General features: G+C 49.5%; 1 protein-coding gene across 1 annotated transcript in view; it reads left to right on the forward strand.

The window, feature by feature from the left end:
- ACER1 (alkaline ceramidase 1) overlaps window positions 1-8,381 on the forward strand; it is a 54,421-nt gene extending 46,040 nt beyond the window's left edge. Inside the window, exons 3-7 of the mRNA XM_032252097.1 lie at window positions 2,163-2,277; window positions 2,372-2,513; window positions 4,657-4,794; window positions 7,231-7,368; window positions 7,643-8,381. Of these exons, the coding sequence (XP_032107988.1) occupies window positions 2,163-2,277; window positions 2,372-2,513; window positions 4,657-4,794; window positions 7,231-7,368; window positions 7,643-7,811 (702 nt within the window). The 3' untranslated portion in view covers window positions 7,812-8,381. The remainder of the gene's footprint in view (window positions 1-2,162; window positions 2,278-2,371; window positions 2,514-4,656; window positions 4,795-7,230; window positions 7,369-7,642) is intronic.
- The last annotated feature ends 3,094 nt before the right edge of the window (window positions 8,382-11,475 follow it).

An 11,475-nucleotide genomic window follows, 5' to 3' on the forward strand; every position in this document is an offset into this window, starting at 1 on the left:
GAATTAGGCTGGATAGGCCAGGCGCGGTGGCTCACGCCTGTAATCCCAGCACTTTGGGAGGCCGAGGCGGGTGGATCACGAGGTCAAGAGATCGAGACCATCCTGGCCAACATGGTGAAACCCCGTCTCTACTAAAAATACAAAAAATTAGCTGGGCATGGTGGTGCGTGCCTGTAATCCCAGCTGCTCAGGAGGCTGAGGCAGGAGAATTGCCTGAAACCAGGAGGCGGAGGTTGTGGTGAGCGGAGATCGCGCCATTGCACTCCAGCCTGGGTAACAAGAGCGAAACTCCGTCTCAAAAAAAAAAAAAAAGAGGCTGGATTTCGTGGCTCACGTCTGTATTCCCAGCACTTTGGGAGGCCAAGGTGGGCGGCTTGCCTGAGGTCAGGAGTTCAAGACCAGCCTGGCCAACATGGTGAAACCCCATCTCTACTAAAAATAGAGATTGCGATTTCACCATGTTGCCCAGGCTGGACTGGAACTCCTGAGCTCAGGCAACGCACCCACCTCGGCCTCCCAAAGTGCTGGGATTACAGGTCTGATCCACCACACCCAGCCAATTTTTGTATTTTCAGTAGAGATGAAGTTTCACTGTGTTGGCTGGGCTGGTCTCCTGACCTCAGGTGGTCCACCTGCCTTGGCCCCCAAAGTGCTGGGATTATAGCCACCATGCCTGGCCATCACATGCAGTTTCATTCACTCATGTGTCTGGTGACTGTATGAGGAGGAATCCAACTACTGGAGCTCTTCTGATGTCTCTCTCTATCTCAGTGTGGCCTCTACACATGGTTTCTCCAACGTGGTGGTTTCAAGCATAGCCAGTCTTCTTGCATGGTGGCCTAGGGTCCCAACGTCTCGTGCTGAGACAGAGAAAGGTGGAAGCCATAGTTCCTTTTATGACCTAACCTCAGAAGTCACACAGTATCATTTCTACTTCATGCTGTTTGTCAAAAAGGTATTGTATCCTCTTTCCTTGTCTGCAAGGGCAAGGTCAACTCATGACTTCCACGTCCACATTTCAGCCCACAGGAAGAGGAAAGGGAGCAAGCTTTCCTTCAGTGGTTTCTGAAAGGACTGACCTGGAAGTAGTAGATGTCATTTACATTCTTTTTTCATTGGCCAGAGCAGGTCACAAGGCCACAGTGAGTTGCAATGAAGGCTGGGAAATGTAGTCTTTCATTGGGTAAGCTTTGTGCCCAGCTCAAACTTGGGAGACAGTATTTCTACAGGAAAAGGGGCTGGGTGCAGTTGTTCATACCTGTAATCTCAACACTTTGGGAGGCCATGGTGGTTGGATTGCTTGAGACCAGGAGTTTGAGACCAGCCTGGGCAACATAGTGAGACCCCTTCTCTAGGAAAAAAAAAAAAAATTAGCCAGGTGGGGTGGTGGGTGTCTGTAGTGCCAGCGACTCAGGAGGCTGAGGCTGAAGGATCCTCTGAGCTCGGCTATTTGAGGCTGCAATGAGCTTTGATCACACCACTGCACTCCAGCCTGGCAGCAGAGCAAGACCCTGCCTCTAAAATAAATAAACACAAGAAATAAAAGCGAAGAAGGAGAATATATATGGAAGTTTAGTGGATAGTCTTTGCCACACTCATTGAATGAATGAATGAACCAATAACGGATTAAGGAATTGATCTATGGCCAACCATAGATCAATTTCAGCTGATGGTCAAGATCAGCTGAAGTGGCCAGGCACAGTGGCCCATGCCTATAATCCCAGCACTTTGGGAGGCCAAGGCAGGCAGATCACCTGAGGTCAGGAGTTCAAGACCAGCCATGGCCATTGTGGCAAAACCCCGTCTCTACCAAAAATATAAAAAAATTGCCAGGTGTGGTGGTGGGTGCCTGTAATCCCAGCTACTTGGGAGGCTGAGGCAGGAGAATTGCTTCAACCTGGGAGGTGGAGGCTGCAGTGAGCTGAAATGGTACCACTGCACTCCAGCCTGGGTGACAGGGGGATCCTCCATATCTTAAAAAAAAAAAAAAAAAAGATTGGCTGAAAAGTTGACAGGTGAATGATTGACACATCCTGGGTTGGTGAATTGCTTAAAATGCAGCAAGTAACAGACTGGCTGGTGACTGAGGGTCTGGACAGAGGGACAGCCTCCTCTGCCTCCGCTCTCTGACAAGCTCCTTCCTATGGCTCTCTCTGTTCCAGTTTACCAATGTCCCCTTCTTCATCTTCGGGCCACTGATGATGTTCCTGATGCACCCCTACGCCCAGAGGCGCTCCCGCTACATCTACATTGTCTGGGTCCTCTTCATGGTCATAGGTAGGGAGGTGTGGTTCAGGTCTGTGACAGTGGGGAGACAGTGGGGGTGCAGGATGTGGCAGCACCCACTGACCGCCTGCCCTTGCCACTGCAGGCCTGTTTTCCATGTATTTCCACATGACGCTCAGCTTCCTGGGCCAGCTGCTGGACGAGATCGCCATCCTGTGGTTCCTGGGCAGTGCCTACGGCATATGGATGCCCCGCTGCTACTTCCCATCCTTCCTGGGGGGTAACAGGTCGGTCAGGGCCTGGCTATCTGCACAGGGTGGGGTCTGAGTCTTCCGTTGACTCTGCCTGGGCTCACCTGAGTCCACTGGGTTCCCTCCCCTGAGCCCTTTTGGGACCCTTGGAATTCCTCCCCTGACCACTTCTGTTTTTCTCCTGACCCTGCCGGACTCATATGGGCTTCTGGAGAGCCCTCCCCTGAGCTCACTCGTTTCTTGGACTCCCTCCCCTGATCCCACCTAGACAACCTGAGATGTTCTTGAGACTGTTGGAGCCACCAGGAGTTCCAGGGACTCATGTCTCTGCTTACCTGGACCCAAGGGACTCGTCCCTGAGCCTCTCACCTGGGGTCCCTGGAAGCTTTCATCTGAACCTCTTAGACTCCCTGAGCCCCTCTCTTGATCTAACTGATCCCCACTCTTCTTGGCCCCTGTAAAAGCCTCTTCTTCTTCTTCTTTTTTTTTTTTTTTGAGACAGAATCTTGCTCTGTCACCCAGGCTGGAGTGCAGTGGTGCAATCTCAGCTCACTGCAGCCTCTGCCTTCAGGATTCAAGTGATTCTCCTGCCTCAACCTCCTGAGTAGCTGGGATTACAGGCATGTACCACTATACCTGACTAATTTTTGTATTTTTAGTGCAGACAGTTTCACCATGTTGGCCAGGCTGGTCTTGAACTTCTGACCTCAAGTGATCCACCTGCCTTGGCCTCCCAAAGTGCTGGGATTACCAGCATGTGAAATTGTCTTCTAACCAGGCTTAACCCACTTGAGCCCTCCAGCACCCTCCAGCCCACCCGATCATCCTCTGGGACCCCTGTAATCTTTCCTTACTCCCTACTGGGACCTGGAGAGACACTGTCCAACATCTCTTCAATTCACCTAGACCCAGGAATCCCTCCTCTCAGACCAGCTGGGCCCCCTGTATTCCTTGCCTGACCTCATTTGGGCCCTGCTGGGACCCTCCTCATCCTACTCAGTCCTCCCTGGGTTAGACCCTGCCTGGGCTCACCTGGGCTCCCTGAGACCTTCTGCTGAGTCCACCTGGGAACCTCAGGACCCTTTTCTTCTTTTCTTTCTTTCTTTTTTCTTTTTTTGAGACGAGGTCTTGCTCTGTCCCCGAGGCTGGAGTGCAGTGGCACAATCCTGGCCGTGGCAACCTCAAATTCCCAGGCTCAAACGATCCCTGCCTCAGTCTCCTTAGTAGCTGAGATTACAGGCACATGCCGCCACACCCAGCTAATTTTTTGTATTTTTGGTAGAGACGGGGTTTTGCCATGTTGCCCAGGCTGGTCTTGAATGCCTGAGCACAAGTGATCCTCCCACCTCAGCCTCCAAAGGTGCTGGGATTACAGGCAGGTGCCTGGCTCCGACCCTTCTCTTTTTTGTGTTTTTAAAACAGAGTCTCACTCTGTCGCCCAGGCTGGAGTGCTGCGGCATGATCTCGGCCCACTGAAACTCCCACCTCCTGGGTTCAAGTGATTCTCATGCCTCAGCCTACCAAGTAGCTGGGATTACAGGCATTCGCCACCACGCCTGGCTCAATTTTGTATTTTTAATAAAAATGGGGTTTCACCAGCAGGCGAGGTGGCTCATATCTGTAATCCCAGCACTTTGGGAGGCCAAGGTGGGTGGATCACACGGTCAGGAGTTCAGGACCAGCCTAGTCAAGATGGTGAAACACCGTCTCTACTAAAAATATAAAAATTAGCCAGGTGTGATGGCAGTTGCCTGTAATCCCAGCTGCTCCAGAGGCTGAGGCAGAGAATTGCTTAAACCCAGGAAGGAGAGGTTTCAGTGAGCTGAGATCATGCCACTGCACTCCAGCCTGGGTGACAGAGTGAGACTCTGTCTCAAAAAGAGAAAAAAGAAAAATAGGGTTTCTATTTTTGCCAGGCTGTTGGCCAGGCAAACATGTTGGCCAGGCTGGCCTTGAACTCCTGGCCTCAGGTGATCCGCCTGACTCAGCCTTCCAAAGTGCTGAGATTACAGACATGAGCCACTGCGCCTGGCCTGGCTAGGGCCCTTTTCTGAGCCTAGTTTGGCTCCCTAGAATCCTCTCCTTTCCTTACCCACCTGGGCCACAAAATCTCCAGGTGGCCCTGCCTATAATCCCAGGACCTCCCTTCCCGCCTGCAGCTGAGGCCCTTCCTCCGCAGGTCCCAGTTCATCTGCCTGGTCTTCATCACCACCGCGGTCAGCACCTTCCTGTCCTTCCTGCGGCCCACAGTCAATGCCTACGCCCTCAACAGCATTGGCCTGCACGTTCTCTACATTGTGTGCCAGGAGTACAGGAAGTGAGTGAAGGGCGAAGGTGTCTGGGCAAGGGGCTCCCCCCCAGCACCCCTGACTCCAGGTTTTTAGAGGGGACGTCCCTTCCCCAAGATCACCCACTAACAAGTGGCAGGGCCGGGATTTGAACCTGACTGCTGATCTTGTCCTTTTTTGTTTGTTTGTTTGAGATGAAGTCTTGCTTGTTGTGAAGGCTGGAGAGCCAGGGCATGATTTTGGCTCACTGCAACCTCCACCTCCTGGATTCAAGCCGTCCTCCCACTCCAGTCTCCCAAGTAGCTGGGACTAGACGCATATGTCATCACACCAGGATAATTTTTGCATTTTTCTTTTCTTTTCTTTTTTTGAGACTGAGTCTCACCCTGTCACCAGGCTAGAGTACAGAGGCACGATCTTGACTCACTGCAACCTCTGCCTCCCAGGTTCAAGTGATTCTCCTGCCTCAGCCTCCAGAGTAGCTGCGACTACAGGCATGTACTGCCACGCCCAGCTAATTTTTGTATTTTTAGTAGGGATGGAGTTTCACCATGTTGGCCAGAATGGCCTCCATCTCCTAACCTGGTGATCCACCCACCTCGGCCTCCCAAAGTGCTGGGATTATAGGCATGAGCCACCGTGCCCGGCAAATTTTTGTATTTTTCTTTGTAGAAACAGGGTTTCAGCTGGGCACGGTGGCTCGAGCGTGTAATCCCAGCACTTTGGGAAGACGAGGCGGGCAGATCACGAGGTCAAGAGATCGAGACTATCCTGGCCAACATGCTGAAACCCTGTCTCTACTAAAAATACAAAAAAAATTAGCTGGGCGTGGTGGCATGCACCTGTAGTCCCAGCTACCTGGGAGGCTGAGGCAGGAGAATTGCTTGAACCTGGGAGGCGGAGGTTGCAGTGAGCCGAGATCATGCCACCGCACTTCAACCTGGCACCTGGCAACAGAGCAAGACTCTATCTCAAAAAAAAAAAAAAATGTAAAAGGAAAGAAAGAAAGAAAAGAAACAGGGTTTCGTCATGTTGCCCAAGCTGGTCTTGAACTCCTGGGCTCAAGCGATCCACCCACCCCAGCCTCCCAAACTGCTTGATTACAAGTGTGAGCCACCGTGCCTGGCTGCATTTTGATATTTAAACTGTTCCATTTTAGGCTGCAGGCAAAGCCTGTGATTTTAACCATGAAGAACTTGTCTCATTCATCTCTGTTACAGTCTTTCCCAAAGGACACTGGGTTAGCTCTGCTATCAAGGAAAGACAGGTCTTGAGTTGTACCAAGCTCGAGCACATTGTCTGTAATCTGGAGAATGTCCTCCCTCCCCGTAACACACACACACACACACACACACACACACACACACGTCCTGTAGACAAACCAAAGTTTTCATGCCCTGACCCACAAGTGCACACATACCTCTACCCCAAAACATACAAACACGAAAGGGCTTGTTGGTGAAGAATAAAGATCATTCAATCAGACAAACTTAGTTTAGATTCCAGCTCTGCCACTTACCAGCCGTGTAACCATGGGGCAGGGCGGGGCATAGTATAATCACCTGTGCCTCAGTTTACTCATCTACAAAGTTCTTGTGGGGACTGAGTTGATATCTGAAGGTGTTTCATTATTTATTTATTTATTTAAATTTTTGTTTGTCTTGAAGCGGAGTCTCACTCTGTCCCCCAGGCTGGAGTGCAGTGGTGTGATCTCGGCTCACTGCCACCACCGCCTCCTGCGTTTAAGCGATTCTCTTGCCTCAGCCTTCCAAGTAGCTGGGATTACAGGCGCCCACCACCATGCCCAGCTAATTTTGTTTTGGTTTTGTTTTGTATTTTTAGTAGAGATGGGGTTTCACTGTGTTGGCCAGGCTGGTCTTGAACTTCTGGCCTGAAGTGATCCGCCTCGGCCTCCCAAAGTGCTGGGGTTACAGGTGTGATCCACCTCGCCCAGCCTATTACTGTTTTTTAAGACAAGGTCTTGCTGTGTCACCCAGGCTGGAGTGCACTGGCGCAATCAGGGCCCACTGCATTCTTTCACTCCTGGGCTCAAGTGACCCTCCTGCCTCAGCCCCCCAAGTAGCTGGAATTGCAGGCTTGTTCCATCATGCCTGGCTAATTTTAACATTTTTTTGTAGAGATAGGGTCTTGCTGTTTTTCCCAGGTTGGTCTTGAACTCCAGAGCTCCAGCAATCCTCCCAACCTCAGCCTCCCAAAATACTGGGATTATAGGCATGAGCCACTGTGCCTGGCTTGAAGGGCATTTGGAACTGCACCTGGCGTCCTGGAATACTCAGTGTTAGTTCTAAGCATGAGGTTGGGCCCCCTCCGGTTGCACCCTCCATTGCTGCTCCTTCCCTTCTTCCAGCCTCTGAGGCTCATCACTGTGGAAGAAGGAATTTCCCATCAGCCCCCTCAGGTGCTGCTCTCTGAGCCAGCCCTTGGTCCCCCTCTCCCCTCTCTAGGACCAGCAATAAGGAGCTTCGGCACCTGATTGAGGTCTGCGTGGTTTTATGGGCTGGTGCTCTGACCAGCTGGATCAGTGACCGTCTGCATTGCAGTTTCTGGCAGAGGATTCATTTCTTCTATCTGCACAGCATCTGGTAAGCACCTGCTCTGATGCTGGAGGGGAGAGGAGCATTCAGAGTCAGAGAATCTTAGATGCCAGAGCTCAGAGCAGAAGCCTGGGGGCTGGGGGCGAAGGAGCAGAGAGAAGGAGTGCCAGATACAGGGACCTGGCAGTAGGGGATGGCTGCAGTCAGGGGCCAGACCCAGAAGGTCTCTTTGGATGGTCGAGATCCACGAGAAATAAAGAGAGGGCCAGAGTGAGGCTCCGGGCATCTTGTGCCCTCATCCCCTTCACCGTGCACTCCACAGGCATGTGCTCATCAGCATCACCTTCCCGTACGGCATGGTCACCATGGCCTTGGTGGACGCCAGCTATGAGATGCCAGGTGAAACCCTCAAAGTCCGCTACTGGCCTCGGGACAGGTGGCCTGTGGGGCTGCCCTATGTAGAAATCCAGGGTGATGACAAGAACTGTTGAGAATTGCCAGCCTCTTGACTCTCCAGCCACCCAGGACTTGCCTGTGTCTTGAGAAGAGAGCCCCTATCAGGGCTTGCACCTGACAGACACTCGTGGCCCCTTCCACCGTTTCCCTTTCCATGTCCTCCTGGTCCTTCGCTGCCCTGCCCTGAGGCAGAGGCTGGACTTTGTGACATCTCTGAGCAGCAGCCTGGTGACCATGGGGGGGCTGTCTCGTGCATCTCCCCTCCATGACCCACCCCGCCTTCTTTCATTTCCTTCCCTGTGTCCACAACCTCCCGGTGACCATTGTCACATGAGCTGGTGGGGCTAAGTTACCAGGTACTAGGATGACTGGAGGATGTGGCTTCTAAATATTAGCTTCTAGGCCAGGCACGGTGGCTCATGCCTGTAATCCCAGCACTTTGGGTGGCCAAGGTGGATGGATCATGAGGTCAGGAGTTCGAGACCAGCCTAGCCAACATGATGAAACCCTGTCTCTACTAAAAATACAAAAATTAGCCAGGCGTAGTGGGGAATGCCTGTAATCTCAGCTACTCTGGAGGCTGAGGCAGGAGAATCGCTTGAACCCAGGAGGCGGAGGTTGCAGTGAGCTGAGATCGCACCACTGCACTCCAGCCTGGGCGACAGAGCAAGACTCCATCTCAAAAAATAATACTTAAATAAATACTAGCTTCTAAATATTGGTGGTCACTACTGGACTCCCTGATCTGTCTTTGGCCATGGCAATGTCCCTGGTTCTTGAGGGGCACCCCAGAGGATGAAGAACATGACTTCTGGCCGGGCGCAGTGGATCACATCTGTAATCCCAGCACTTTGGGAGGCTGAGGCAGGCGGATCACGAGGTCAAGAGATCGAGATCATCCTGGCCAACATGGTGAAACGCCGTTTTCATGGTGGTTAAGAGCACAGGGCTTGGAGTCAGGCAGACCTAAGTTAGAATTCCTCCTCTACCATTTCCTAGTTGCACAATCTTGGGGAAGTGATTTTTCCTGCCTCTGAAGCTCAAGCACATTGTCTAAAATAGAAATAGTATTCCTTTTCTCGTGGGGGTTTTGTGTGGATAAAACAAATGAATGTGTGTGAAGTGCTTAGCATAGAGTCTGACAAACATCCAGCCATCCACTCACCCTTTAATTCACTGTCTCCATAATTTATTCATCCATTCATTCATTCATCTACCATTAATTTATCCGTTTATCCATCCAGCCACCCTTTAATTCATCTACCCATTAATCTATCCATTTACCCATCCTTTAATTCATCCACACGTTAATTTATCCATCCACTCACCCACGCTTTAATTCATCTCTCCATTAATTTATCCACCCACCCATTCTTGAATTCATCTACCCATTAATTTTCCATCTATCCATCCATCATCCACTCACCCTTTAATTCATCCATCCATTAATTTATCCATCCATCCATCTACCCTTCCTTTAATTTACCCATTAGTTTACCCATCCACCGATCCTTTAATTCATCCACACATTAATTTATTCATCCATCCACCCATGCTTTAATTCATTTCTCCATTAGTTCACTCATCTGTCCATCCTTTAATTAATCTACCCATTAGTTTATCCATCTATCCGTCCATCCATCCATCCACCCACACTTTAATTCATCCACCCATTAATTTATCCATCTATCCATCCACCTACCAATCCTTTAGTTTATCTACACATTAGTTTATGCATCCACCTATCCTTAATTCATCTACACATTATTCACCCACCCATGCTTTAATTCATCTCTCCATTAATTTCTTTAATTCACCTACCCATTAATTTATCCATCCACCCATTCTTTAATTCACCTGCCCATTAATTTATCCATCTTCCCCTCCATTCACCCACATTCTAATTCATTTATCCATTAATTTATCCATTCACTCATCCTTTAATTCATCCACACATTAATTTGTCTACACACCCACCCATGCTTTAATGTATCCACCCATTAATTTACCCATCTACTCATCCTTCAATTCATCTACCCATTAATTTATCCATCTACCCATCCACCTACCGCTCCTTTACCTCTTAGTTTATTCATCTACCTATCGTTTAATTCATCCACACATTAATTTCTTCATCCTTCCACCCATCCTTTTTTTAATTCACATCAGAGGACACTTCAGTGCAACCACCCATCCTATAATTCACTCATCTATTTATCCATTCGTCCAGCCACCATGAATTCATCCATCCATCCATTCATCTACTGAACTCTCTGTTGAACTATCCATCTATCCACCCTTTAATTCACCCATCCAATAGTTTATGCAACAGTTCCTTCTTTCATCTGCTATCTACCTTTTTATCCACCAATTCATTCATTAATATATCCATCCATTGAACCATCCATTGAACCATCCATTCATGTATCTACTTATCTCTCCACATATCCATCCATCCTGATATCAATTTTCATCATCTATCATTTATTATCTTTTCATTCTTTCATTCTTCCGTCTATTATCTATCACCTTACCCTACACCCATCCATCTATCCATCCATCCATTTGCCCACATTTAGCCATTCATTTGTCTATTCGTTTATCCATCCAAGTCATTCAACCATCCTTTCATTCATCTACTTTTCAACTACTCATTCATTCACCCATTCAACACAAATACATATATTGAGCTCCTACTATTTATCAGACGCTAGCCTCTGGGGATCCAAGACAGCAAAGACATGTAACATCCTTGTCCTAACGAAGGATATCAATATTAAACAAATACACAGACACACACACACACACAGCACTTCCAGACATTGACAGGTGACAAAAAAGATAATATTCTGGAAGATGGTAGTTGTGGGAGCAGCCCTATCACATGGGTGGCCAGGGGAGTGCACTTTGCAGTCGAGCCCTCAATGACAAGAGGAAACCAACCGTACCAAAAGCCGGGGCAAAGCCATCCGGGTGAAGGGAATGGCAGGTATGAAAGCCCTGCGATGGGAATGAGCTTGTAAACTGGAGTAACAGAAATGGCTGTTGGCCAGGCTCAGTGGCTCATGCCTGTAATCCCAACACTTTGGGAGGCTGAGGCGGGAGGATCGCTTGAGCCCAGGAGTTCGAGACCAGCATGGGCAACATAGCAAAACCCCCTCTCTATGAAATATTTTTTAAAAATGAGCTGGGTGTGGTGGCATGAGCCTGTACTCCCAGCTACTTGGGAGGCTGAGGTGGAGGATGGCTTGAGTCCCAGAAGTGGAGGTTTTTCCACTGCATCCCAGCCTGGACACATAGAAAGAGGTTCTTAACCTGAGGGCCTTGGATGGGTTTCCACATTCACAGACCGCTTGACATTGTCTGCAAAAAGTAGGTGTTTAGACATACAGCCTAGGCCCCTGGAGTGCATCACTTTAGACATGAGAATACTCTGATTTTATAGATGTGGCTCAGAGGGGCAAGTGACTTGCCTAAGGCCACACAGCATGGACGTGAACCCAGTCTGTTCTTCCCCAAAGCTCTTTGCACGGCAGTGAGTCAATGGTAGGATTGAACCTGGATCCCTGGTCACCTTCTTTCTTTCTTGCTCTAGAAACCAGAGGTTTTTCACTTGTGCCCCAAGAGATGGATCATGGTGGTAGGAAGACGTGAGGTTGGGGATTTCTATAAACTTATAACATCATCTGCAAAATGTCA

Source organism: Sapajus apella, unplaced genomic scaffold (assembly GCF_009761245.1).
Source record: "Sapajus apella isolate SASKATOON/1434 unplaced genomic scaffold, GSC_monkey_1.0 scaffold77, whole genome shotgun sequence".
NCBI lineage: Eukaryota > Metazoa > Chordata > Mammalia > Primates > Cebidae > Sapajus > Sapajus apella.